Genomic DNA, 13,158 nt, shown 5'->3' with positions numbered 1-13,158 from the left:
AGCTCAAGAATTACATTTGCAGCATGAGGTGCTTTTTTCTGTGTTCAAGCACATGGGACATAAAGAAGAGCAGGAGGGGTGCCTTCCTTTTTCTCAATCATTTCCCAAGCATACATTCACAGAATTTAGTGTCTGGCCCCATGGACATCAGAGCTGCTGCTTCTGAGACATATTGGTAATATTTTGAAAAGACATTATAAACTCTTTCTCTGTCCATAACTTTCAAACCATGCAAATTGTCATTCTGTGGGCTCTGGCCAGAGAAGGCGCCTTTTCCTTTAAGCCCTGAGGAAGGGTGTTCAAAACATCCTTCCCATTCTCCATCTCCAAGGCTGAGCTATCTTTCCCACACAGGCTGTGTATTATAAACAGGAGGTGGGAGTGCTCAGCCCATGAAGGATTTGCACCTGCAGTGATGACTTCGAGGCGAAGCACCAAAAAGTAATTTCAGAAGAGTTTCTTACCTCTATTATACTTTGAAGTTCTTCTACATAAACCCGTTCTGTTTCTATCAGCTCATTGATTATGTGGCTGAAAGACAAGAAAGTAGAGAGTCATGGTGTTAACCAAGCATGTGTGAAAGAAAAAAAATAGTATTCCTTAGATATTCCTGCTTATGCCTTTGACTACACACAAAAACCCTCTGAAGGTCATTTCTCAGTTCTTCAATATTGTGCCTTGTTGATAAGATTAAAAGACCTAAACACGTCTTGGACTGTAATTTCTTTCAGCTCATTTTAAACTTCACCTCGGATTCTTTTGTAATTTTTATACCTGCAAACTGAAAAAAAAAAAAAAAAAAAAAAAGAAACTCCCAAGAAGGTAAAAAACGTTTTCCCTTTTAAGAATAACTAATACTCAATAAAATGAGACTATACTTCAGAGCTATGCTAATGTTTCTGTTTCATTTCTTTTATAAAATAAACAAAAGCAGTGACTACACTTCCATCCTTTAATACAATGCAAAAACAGGCAACAGGATGATGTCAGAAGTCTGCAAACATGAAAGTAGCTTAGAGTAAAATATTTTTACTATGTTCTGGACTTTTCTAATATTAGTTTAATGCTTCTAGATAACTTGAAGACATATATCTTGACCATGCCTGACTTATTTCAGAGCACATGAATGTAACCAATTCACTTTTGGACAAATAACTAATTATATATGAAAATAAAATTGCATTAGATCTCTCATATTTTTTGCATCAGATGTCTCATATTATCAAGGAAGTGTTGTCTTTAGTACTGTAATAAATGAAGTTTTCAGGGCAGCTCCTCCAGAGGCTGTACCAGTGCAGCTCACCAGGGTGAGGGCTGTACCAGAGCTCCCCTGGCCACACTCAGGCCCCATTGGCCACTCTTGCACTGGCTGGGGGCTCCTGGTGACCCTCTCTGCTCCCCCTCAGGTGTCCCCAGTTTGGGAGACTCCCCAAAATGTTCCACTGTTGGTTGTGCCAGGACCAGAGCTGCTCTGAGACTGGCATGGGCAATGAGGGGAACTCAGCACACACCTGCTGCCAGTATCACATTTAACAAAAATATGACTCAACAATTGACAGCATTATTGTCACAGGCAGCTCTTTCCACCCTCTTTTCCCCTTTGACATGCATGACTAGGTTAGAAGTAATTTCCAGGGTAATTGGGATGTGTGAGGCAAAGGGGTAGGGGAGAACTTCCACACTGTATTGTTCATTCATTTCAGAGAAATTTTACAAGGATTTGAGGTTTGCATGGCAGCAGTCCAAACACAACAAAACTCTGAGCTGGCTGAAGTTTATGGGCAGTTCTCACATGGATAACTCCTCACCAGGATCATTCCCAAACAAATCCAATCAGGGATGGTAAAGGATTAGGCATCTGACCTAAAGATCAGAATCTGATAAATCCCTAAGGTCCTACCTGTAGGCATCCTTGTTGCTAGTAAAACTTCATTCTACTCAAGTATACTCGCTCCTTCCCCAATGAAACAAGAGATTCACCAAACCTGCAGAGCTAGCCAAAGGTAGAATCTTCTGGTCCCAGGAATACCTGGCTCAGTAGCTTTCCTGACACAGAAACAGTGATGTGAAACGCTGCTCAGGAGGTCAGGGCCAGCTTTCCCTCTGTCAAACAGGTCCTAGCAGAGGGAGCTCGGCCACCACCCACCTGGCAAAGCCCTGTGTATGGCAGGGCCCCTGCTGCCACCATCCCCAGGCAGAACTGGGGTGTGTTTGTGGCAGGGATCACACACAGACTCACTGATAAGATGTTGTCAGATGTTCCTCCAGCAAAGGAAACTTCTTGGTATGGAACCTAATTACAAGGCATCAAGTGGCTCACATTTGGCTGGATGATTGGTCTGGGTCTCTGAGGGAACTTTGTGGCCTCAGCTACACCAAGGCCACATTTCCCACAAGGGGGATTTTAGAGAGGTGTCATTTGAGCAGGTTTTTCTCACCTCAAGCAGCCGTGATATCCTGTGGCCCTGCAGCACTGCTCAGATCTCACACATTGAGCCAATTTCCACCACCCCCAGCTTTGAGAAGCCCTGAAGTGCCAGCACAATATGGATGATAAGGAAGGAGAAAGTAATAAGAAAACTATTTCTGCTTTGTCAATACTGCTGTCTCTGGCAAGTTAGTCATGCCATGCTGCAGTGAAGAAAAAAATATTTCACAGAAGAAGCTCCTCAGCAAGGATGGGAATGTAGGAGCTGCAATGGACAACAAAGCACTGAGAAAAGATTTGTTTTTAGCCAAGGTTGTAAGTGAAACCTTGAAACTGAGGTAAACTGTGGTATTAATTATCACCCTTGATTTTTGGAGGTGTATTTCTCTATCAGCCCCTGCCTGTACTGGTATTTAGATCAAAGGCAGCTATTTATATCACTTTGGGCTGTGCAAATACCAATTAGCAGTGTTGTTGCTATAAGTGTACTGTATTGTTTTGTTGCAACAAAACTTCATCAGTAGGTATTTATCTGAGCTGGCTTCTCTGGGTAACTGAGAGCACACTTCTAGGAAGGTCCTCACTGCAGTGAACATAAAGCAGACACATATCAGATCATTTCATCTCAGAAACTCTTTCTCCTTCCTTCCTCTTTATTAACAGAAGGAAAAAGAAACATAACTGAATGATTGGCCAAGCTCCCCAGGTCATTCTCCAAGTGTCAGGTCATTATCCAAGTCTATGTCACAATAATTTTGGTAGGATAATTTCTCTGCTGTGATAAGTGCTGCCTTAAAAAAACCCCATCCAATATAATAAAACACTAAACAGGAATATTGTCTAGAGATTACCACAACCTATTAATATCTCCTCTGGCTAAATCTCAATTGCTTTGTCCTCATACAGTTACTATTTGTGCATCCTGCTCAGATGACAATATAAACTAATTCAGGATTTTTGTTTCCATAGCTGTGTTTCTCTGACAAACTCATTGGCTCACCTCCACTCACAGATCCTGTTTCTGTGCCAGAATTTGCTATCACATGTGCCTGTCCTCATAAGGAATCTTATCCCAGAAGAGAAACTGAAGCCATCAATTGGAATGAAATCAGTGAGCTTGTCTGGAAAGAACCCCAAGAACCAATCATAACTGGTGCTCCAAAATTATTGTGCTGCAGAAAACCTGACTGCATGACAGGTGTGGAACCAGCAGAAATGGCACCTGAGCATGAGCTCTCCATACCTGTCTTACAAAAACACATGGTTCTAGGAGATGAAAAACTCCTAGTAGATGAAACAGGAGTATTTTCAACAGCCAGAGCAGCAGAAAATGGCTATGCAAGACCTGAAAATTTAATAAATTAATAAAAAACACACCTCCATCACCTCTATAAATATATCTAATAAAGATAGAGAGCTACTTAAATTGAAAATACTGGCTTTTTTAATACCCCAGCCTTCAAACACAATAGTAAGCACTGAAAGAATCTGTGTGGAGTGTAATGGAAACATAAACACAGAAAAAATATCAACATTGGATAGACTCGGACTTAAGGGAAGTCAGAGTGAATAATTCACTGGCTTGCAAAAATGAGCACAGTGGTAATGATCTCCCTCGTCCAGAACTCTGGCTAGTTCTAAGTACTGTAAAATTTCTGTTTCTGAATGTAAATAAAATTTAACAAAACCAGGTACTTTTTGCAATCTTGCAATCTTTGGTATCTTCTTTGTAGGTAGTATATGATGAAAGTATCATTGTTGCAGTTGAAACAGAATCAGCAATAAATATCACATCCAGTTTTGAATTAGAAATCACTACAAGAAATTCTAAGACTGGTCTAGTCGTAAAATCTCAAAACCATCCCAGTGAAGCAAAAGAGATGACAGCATGTAGCTGAGGAGAAGAAACTTCCATTCCATCTACATAATTACATTTAAGAGGATTTTTTTTTGTTATTTCTCACAGTGCTAAAAAGGCCTTTTTCAGCTGAAAAGTATTATCAACTGAGGTTGTGCAACAGCTCAAATGAAATTTGAGTAATGAGTCAGTTGCTGTAGTTTACCCCTAAAGTGGAGTAAAAGATCATTCCGGAGGTAAGAACACTTGTTTCAACAGAACTCGTTGTTGGTTGATACAGTATGTATTAGTTGATACAGAAAACAGTTCTGATTTTTCTGCCATGTACAACTTTTTTTTTTTTCCCTTCATTGAGAGCAATGCCTCAAAAGAACAACAATGGTTCTTAAAGCACATTTCATGGCTGCAAACAACACCCAACTAAGTAACTTTGAGAAGCATAAGGGACTTAGGTAGTACACTCCACCTCATCTCAAAATTAGTGCCTTTTACTGAAGTTACTGTAATTGCCTGCTGCAATGTCAAATGGATTTGCTCCTGTTGTCATAAAGTTCTTCCAAGCAGAAGGACTGCATCTTTGTTAGAAATATATTTCACCACCAAAGTCACCATTTGTAATATTTTCTTCTTCTGAAATGATCTGAACTCTTCACATAAAAGGAATTGTCCCACATTCATTGTTCCCAAAACAAATGACCTTGGGGAAATATTTTTATATATCTTAATTAGTTGACCTACATTATAGGAACCAGAGCATGGTTGTTAATGGAGAGGTAAATTAATTAAATCACCTACAGAAAGGAATTATATGAATAGAGGACTAAAAGTGACACAGGTTGTTTCTCAGCTCAACTACACCGAAAAGATGCATCTCTGAACCCACATTTGAGCTACCTTGAGACAATGTGGATGCTACAGACTGGTTCTTACTGTGGGCCAAAATAACAGACCACAGAGCTGTGCACATATTTTGTCAACTACTCGTATTTGTGAACCACCCATCAGGTCCCTCTCATGATTTTGGTTTTAATCCTGCAGCTGCATTGTTTCTGTTTGGTGATAAAGATATATTTAGCTCTGTGACATCTCAGCATTGAGTAATCAGTTAGCTAGGAGCAGGAGAATAATTTATATACAAAAATAGTGTAACTGCTAAGAGTTATTAGTATGAGGTTGTATCCTAGCAGACTGTAGTAGGTTGGTAGTAAATTGAGATCCATAGAAACTACTACACACACATGCTTGTGAAATATCTGGTGTAACTGGGCTAACAGGTTGCACCCACACTGTACAGACTTCCATGTCATTTCTTTGTTTGCTTGAGATCATGAGTATTAATATTCAGGCCACAAAATTAACTTACTCAGATTTCAGTATTCTTCTTTAGAAATATTACCCTGTCAAAAGAAAACGTGGTGATTTCCCAGGGCCAGGCAGATCTAGTACAGCAACAAACCATATTGCATAAAGGATTTAAAGTGAGGACAGAGGAGGAAGACATAATTCTTCACTACACTTGCTTTAGGATGGATTTGATCTGCTGAACTGAAGCCAGTATGGGTACCTAAGTTTACCAGCCAACAAAGGAAGCTCACTGCTTTTTAAAGCATATAAATATAAATACATGCACATATGCGTAAAAGTAAAGGTAATTAATATACTAATACTGACAGTCTCATACTTGTTTCTAGCTAGTAATGATTAGAACATACCTTATGAATATCAGTCATATATATATATATATATATATATATATATATATATATATAAGTGATACATATGTATATCAGTCACAGCTGATATTCAGAAGATAAGGCCTCTGAAATTAAGCACTTCAGATTTTGCAAGCCCTACTCATGTGGGAAATTCATGGGGTTTTTATGTCCTGGTGGTAACTTCTTCCTGGCTGCCTTTTTCTTAAAAGCTGAAAATAGAGCAGGTAAAACTCTAGATATGTAATTGATTATGACTTCTGAAAAAAACACTTAACAGCTTTTTTCTGTGCCCAACCTGACTTTTGCGACAGCAGCTACTTTCAGATTACATGCTGCATGCTTTTTCCGTTCCTTTGTAGACACAATACAACAATATCCAAATACCAGTTGACCTCATTGAGCAAGAAATCTGATAAGGGCTGACAATGCTGTGGATTTTCCCACACAGGGTGGTAAAGTACTTTTTCAGCAACAGCAAAAGTTATAGTGGTAAAACCCCGAAATTTTCAGAAAGACAAGACCAGCAATATAAAAGTTAACCAGAAGTAGGTTAAAGGAAACTTAACGGACACTGCTTATACTGAGAATTCATGCTGACTGCTAGAGCTCAGGCTCTAAGTAAACCTAAACCTAAACCATGCCCACAGCCTCTCTCCAAAATTCTCTGTAGTCTCAGATGGGAATCCTTGCTGCTGGGAGCCTTGGTGGGACAGGGAAGGATTTAGGCACTAAATCCTGTGACTCTGCTCCCTACAGAGCAGATTCCTACACCACCCCAATCTCTTACTGCAGAGCACCTCTGATAGTGCTGTGAGGTACATGTCTCATGCCTGTGGTACTCACTCGTCCCCTTCCTGTCCCTGCAAGGACATTTTGTGTCATACAGAACCATTAGAAGAGCATCAGTGGTTTTGATTCTGATGGCACACCTGCTTTTGATAGCTTTGTTCTGCAAGATGTTGTAAGGCCATTTGGGTAGAATGAAGAATTAGTTTTATTAGTAAAATTAATAATAATTGATCTTACGGACAGGTCTGAGTTTATGTTGGAGAGGACTGACCAGGCAAGTTCATGTTGCACTTGGAAGTGAGAGGATGGGTTTGGTGATGATGCCTCATCCTTTGAAGGTCTGTATTTCAAGCACTGGAACAGTTTGTCCAGAAAAGTGGTGGATTCACCATCCCTGGAGGAATTTGAAAGTCATGTAGATGTGGCACCTGGGGACATGGTTTAGTGGTGGCCTTATCAGTGCTGGGTAACAGCTGGACTTGCTGATCTTAAAGGTCCTTTCCAACTGAAATGATCCTATGGTTCTGTGCTTTCAGTCTGAGATACAACCCTAAGGACACTCCATCCTGCAAAATCTGCTTCCTCGTGCAATAGGACACAGCATTGTGCCAGCTTACAATACATGGTCCTCCAGCCCAAACTCCAGTGTATCTTGGGCCCTGATTTTAAATATCCTCAAGAATCACTATTCTTTGGGGCCTGGGAGAAATAAACTCAGGTGTTAGCTACGTGACAATGGCAAGGGAACAGGGAGAGAAAATTCTGACAAGCTCAAATGGAGTTTAGGAGAGTAACTGGAACACAAATTATGCTTCAATTAATCTCTTCTTGGCACATTTACATCAGTCAGTAAGTTGTGAACTGCCACGGCTGAGGACAAACATCCCTTTTTTGTGTGTCACACTTCCTCAGCCACGATAATCTGGGCCAGAGGGGCAGGCAAGGATCCTGCCATCTGCAGCTACCACACTCCACCCAGCAGGGGCTGGGAATCACAGCTCTCAGCAACATCCACATCCATTTACTAAGCTATACTTCGGGCAACCCTGTCTGCCACACCCCAAACACTGCCTGCAGAATGTAATGATAAACTTAGAGAAATAGGAAGAGACACCCTTGGAAGATATTCCAAACTTAGAAAGATACTTTAGAGAATTGCTGGATAGACTTCAGCTGGAGAATATGTTCAGAGGGTCACTTTACTCAGTAGGAAACTCAGAATGAAACTCTCATAATTGCAGATTACAAGAAACTGGAAGGGTATTACCCAGCATTTGGGTTTCTTACTTTTTTCTGTAAGAAGCTGCTAATGGAGAATGTCCAAGACAATACAATGGGACAGAGAGATTTCTAGGCTCATCCACGACAGCCATTGCTCTCCTTTTCTCCCAGAAGAATAGGGAGCTTGGTTTATCAGCCTCAGTGGCTGCTGCAGGTCTTACACAAGCCTTGCCTACGTGAGAAATGCCTTGTTTGCCACTCCAGTGTTTGTAGCTAGAGCTGGGGCTGGGCGCAGATGCAATGCTGCCTGGCAGAGGAAGGAGCACTGCACCAGGCACGGCTGTGGCAGGGGTTGGAGCTCTTGGAGTCCTCTGCCCACACAGAAAGTCTGGCCTGACAGACTGCTGGGGGAGCCAGCACAGACAAATAGAACTTGGGCACTTTTACCAAGACGACCACGCTCAGGGTCACATTGTTTGGCTCCAATGCAGGTCAGGTGCCATAAAGGCAAGACTGTCCATGCTAGTTTGTCCAACACGGCTATTAACCAGGGAACAGGATTTGAAGACAGGCTTGTAATAACTAGAAATGCAAATAAAGCATCAGTGTCTTCCAACCAGAGGCTACAGAGAAAGATCAGCCGCCATGTATTGAATAATCTGCATATGCACAGGAACTTTGCAGAGTCTACAGAAGAGCTGCTGGACAGACAAGTCATACTATGTAAAACAGCATTCCCTTCTAGACTCATGCAAAGAAAGAATGTTCCTGCTGGATGAAAAACTGAATTTTCAGAAGTGAATACAGAATTCTAAACATGATTACGTCACAAATCTTCCAAATCTAGTTCTTATATTCCCAGTTAATGAGCAGCTTGCTAAATGCAGGAAGTAGTCAGCAGTGATTTATTTACTGCACAGTGCAATTGATAAATCACAGCTCCATTGAATCACTTGCTACATGGGACTGAGTGATCTCTCTGCTCTGTCCTGTCTGCTGCTGTCCTGCAAACCGTGCAATTATTTAGATAAGTTCAGTGTGGGTGCAAGTCAGTGACATCTGATTAGGCAACATGACGTGCTCTTTGTGCTGTTGTAAATAACAATGTGAAGTGCTCAGCACTCCTTCATGAGCTAATTGACACACAGGAGCTGAATGTTTTTAACTACAGAGTTTAAAAAGCGATTCCACTGAAACTGGTGGGAATGTGCAAAGGGAAGGCTTTGGCAGCTGTCTAGAGAACTTTACCCTTTGAGAGGTGTGATTGTCCCTGGTTTGTTTCAGGGAGAGAGTGGAGACTGTCACTGTTCTGCCCTTTACAGAGAAAGAAGCAGCACCTGAATTTAGGCGGTATAAAATCACACCAGTGCCTCTCCTGCTCCTTCCCCATCCATCAGCTTGGCACTGATAACAGGGCGAATTTCCTCTGCTCCTTGGCTTGTGCCTGTTACCTGGGATTTCGAGGGGTCCTTCATGCAAATGCATAAAGGCCAAGGACTGTCAACCTGCCATGGCAGAGCAAAGTCAGGTTTTTATGGTGAGGTGAACAAGCTACAGTTAGGGGAGAAATAAACATAGAAGACTTCAAGTTCACAAATGCTTCTTCAAAGGAGATGCATCCAGTCCTAAGCCAGCACCGAGCTGCCTTTCTTTGCATGTGCTCTGTAAACCCTGAGTTGCATCGGGGGTGAGAGGGAGTAGACCTTTAGTCCTGTCCTGGATGGGCAGAGGAGGAGGAGGGAGATTGCTGCCCATTGATTGTGTGCTCGAAGAAATCTTCAGTTCTTTTCTAGTGGAGCACACGCATTTCTGTGACACCTCTGATCCTAATCACCCCATGGGCCTGAAGGAAACCAACCATCCAGGATGTGCATGTGGCCAGCTGCATTCCTGGAGCCTGCCCCGAGCCAGCAGGCAGCAGAACAACTGCACAGAAAACAAGCTGAGGAATTCCTGGAATTTCTGAAGAGCATTAAAATAACCTGAGTATCAGCAGGTATGAGAGATACTAGCAGAAGTGACTGCTAAATGCTCTTTGATATTCATTAAGTGCAAATTTTGTAAGAAAACATATTAAGAGTGCTTTTCCCAGCTTTTCTCTACCTCCCAGACTCTTTGGGAGCAAAGACCCAAGGACTTCAAGGACTCCAGGAAGCCTCCAGAACACTTAGTCAACTACTGCATTGTAACAATAAGAATTTTTTTCTCCTGTTGATAATAATTTTCCCAAATCCCAGAAATATTTGGAATTCTAGTAAGAATACATCCCCCCTTGCCATTCTACACAGATTTCTATCAGCAGCCAGATCTCCCTACATGGCAACATACACTTCACTTCAAAGGTCTTCCCAGCCCTTCAGGCTGTAATTAGACTTGTAAGTGCTGGGGCCAATCTGCCCAACAGGGAAACTTCTCTGAAAACAAAGATTTTGTAAAAGTTGAAAGAGATGATGGTAAACAAGAAATGGCTTGTGACTTCTTGAAATTTCTCCTGCTGACTGAACTTTCATTAAGTCTGGTGAAAGAAAACAGCTCGCTGTGCCTATTGATAAAGGCAAGAACATGGTTTGTCTTTTAAAATGTGGACTCCAATTCTTCCCCTCTACCAGCTGGAAGTTTTAATGGGCCTGGAAATCAGACTGGAAACACATGCTGTTGGGATCCTACTGTAACACTCACCAAAAACACCTTTCAATTGTAACAGAAGTCTTATGTTACATTATTTTGTGAAATTTGTTATGTATTCCATTTACACACTGAATGGAAACCTTTGCAATGGGTTTTACTTATGCCATGTAGAGAGGGAAAATAATTGTCCAGGCTTTACCAAAGGCTGTAGTGACAGCACAAGGGACAATGGTTTTAAACTGGCTGAAGGCAGATTTAGATTAGATATCTGGGAGAAATTCTTTACTGTGAGGGGGTGGTGAAGCATTGGAACATGTTGCAAAGAGAATTTAAAAATTTCACATCCCTGCAAGTGTTCAAGGCCAGGCTGGATGGGGCTCTAAACAACCTGTTCTAGTGAAAGGTTCCCTGGCCATGGTAGGGGAGTTGCACTACAAGATTTTAGGGTCCATTCCTACCCACACTGCTCTATGATTCTAATATTTATCTCTGCCTCCTGTTGAAGCTATGCATCTTTGGCCAATAGCTAATGAAATCAGGAAACTTCGTTCTCTTCTGCCATACACAGCTCTAATGATTACAATAAGCACTCGGACACCAAAGCTTTTAGTAGCACTCCCTGAGCTACTAGTATTTTTGACACCGGTCCACACCTAAATTTAGCAATTCCCAGACCTAATGTCAGCACAACTTTGCTATTGCTGATTTAGAATAGGGCTCTGGCACAATATTCTCATTCTGAAAATAGCTTCTAATTCTTTACCCAGGGCAGAAGTGCTGCTCTACCCACACAACCTGATGATTCAGTGATACACTTATGCTCAGAGTGATGCACAGACTGATTTATGGAGGTCCTCAGTCCTTGTTAGATCAATAACACTCACCTTATTATCTTATAATAATAAGTTGCATGGAATCTAAAGAATTCTTAGATTCAAATAATATCCAAATCTACAATTGAGACCTGTCATTTAAGGGCACAAACACCTTCAGGCACATAGGCTGCACACTCCAGGATGTGAATTGCAAAGTGACACTTCTGCTGGTGTGCAGAAGTGATCCCAGATGCTCTACAGGTTCCTCAGTATGTAAAGCAAACTTTACGTGCAAGTTCAGAGGACAAGCAGTGAGTCTGGACTGTGTACATGCTTGAGATCATTTTGCATGTGCGTTCCACACATACATGATAGCTGAGGCCACCCCTTATTCTTAAACTTGACTCTCTTTCATTAAAGTCACAAAAATGATACCTCAGACTCCACAGCCTGGAACTGGTCATTCATGAAGTTAATTCTATCTAAACATAAATGTAGGAGAGCTTACTGTCTCATGAGAATTTAATTCAGAAAGCAGGGATTATGCTGTTTATGTGACATGCCTCACCTGAATACAAAACCTCCAATGCTTTGCAATTTTCAATTTATTATTCAGCAGTAATAGACCTGAATGAGGATAAAATTTGAATAACACTGTAACTCCTGCCACTGCACACCAATCACTTCAAGATACACAGTGCTGTGCTTGTAAGTGATCTCTGTCAAGGCCATGTTGACCCCTCTCTGAGAACACCAAAACCACATGCAAGATTTGGGGGGTCATTTCATGAAAAGAGTGAAATTGTGGTCAGGAAGTCCTGGAACAGATGTCATACTTCTATGTTTTCAAAATGAAGCACACTGCCCAACAGTCTCCCAGCCCTTGTAGCAAGGTGGACTAGAAAAATGCTGGGTTTGCCAGATCCAAAACAAATCAACCAGAAAAATATTCCAAATTTACAGGAAATTCAGTTTCCTATCTGATGGGGATTGCCAATATCTGCTTTTTGGATGGAGTTTCTTGATCAGTTTATCCACTCCATAACTCCATAACATAAAGGGACAACTATGCATCTTTGCATGCTCCCAGTCACTGCATCCTGCCCCTTTCCTCACATTGGACAGAGTGTACACCAGCATGCACACTCAGGTAAACTGGTGAGCAAGATGAGTTGACCCAACTCAAAACCAACCTCACAAAAAAGAAAAAAAGGTCATACTAGATGCTCAATTGCCAGCCCTGTCAAAGGGGTAAGAAGGGACTACATGAGGTGGGTGTGGGGAGAGAGAGCAAAAGGTGCAGCAGCAGCCCTAAATGAGCTTAGATTAAACCATTTTGTAAAACCAGGTGTGAAACCATTTGGGGAATAGATCTATGAATCAGATTTCCAGGCATAAAATCATACCACAGAACACCCAACCAAATAATTTCCCGACAACAGCATTTGAACATAAATTGGTTAATATCCCAGCAAAGGAGTCAATGCATTTAAGATTCTAAGGAATGCAGTAGTTAGGACTCCATGGATTTGGCCAGTTTGCTACAGGAACAGGCTGCCTACAGCCATTTGTGCAAATGAACTCAAAAGGGTTGCCTTGCTTAAAATTTTGTCAAAAATGCCCAGCTCTGTTATACTTATAGTCTAAGTAAAGTCATGTGGTTGTGAAAGAGTTTCACATGCCTCATACAAGAAGCACCTCAAG

At 41.5% G+C, this 13,158-nt stretch overlaps 1 protein-coding gene across 3 annotated transcripts in view; it reads right to left on the bottom strand.

Moving 5' to 3' along the window:
* The window catches only part of MCF2L2 (MCF.2 cell line derived transforming sequence-like 2), a 130,968-nt gene that overhangs the window by 39,412 nt on the left and 78,398 nt on the right, over window positions 1–13,158 (bottom strand). For all 3 annotated transcript variants that reach the window (XM_063407961.1, XM_063407960.1, XM_063407959.1), the window contains exon 16: window positions 465–531. In XM_063407961.1, the coding sequence (XP_063264031.1) occupies window positions 465–531 (67 nt within the window). The remainder of the gene's footprint in view (window positions 1–464; window positions 532–13,158) is intronic.

Source organism: Prinia subflava, chromosome 11 (assembly GCF_021018805.1).
Source record: "Prinia subflava isolate CZ2003 ecotype Zambia chromosome 11, Cam_Psub_1.2, whole genome shotgun sequence".
Lineage (NCBI taxonomy): Eukaryota > Metazoa > Chordata > Aves > Passeriformes > Cisticolidae > Prinia > Prinia subflava.
This window is presented reverse-complemented; position numbering and strand designations above follow the sequence as displayed.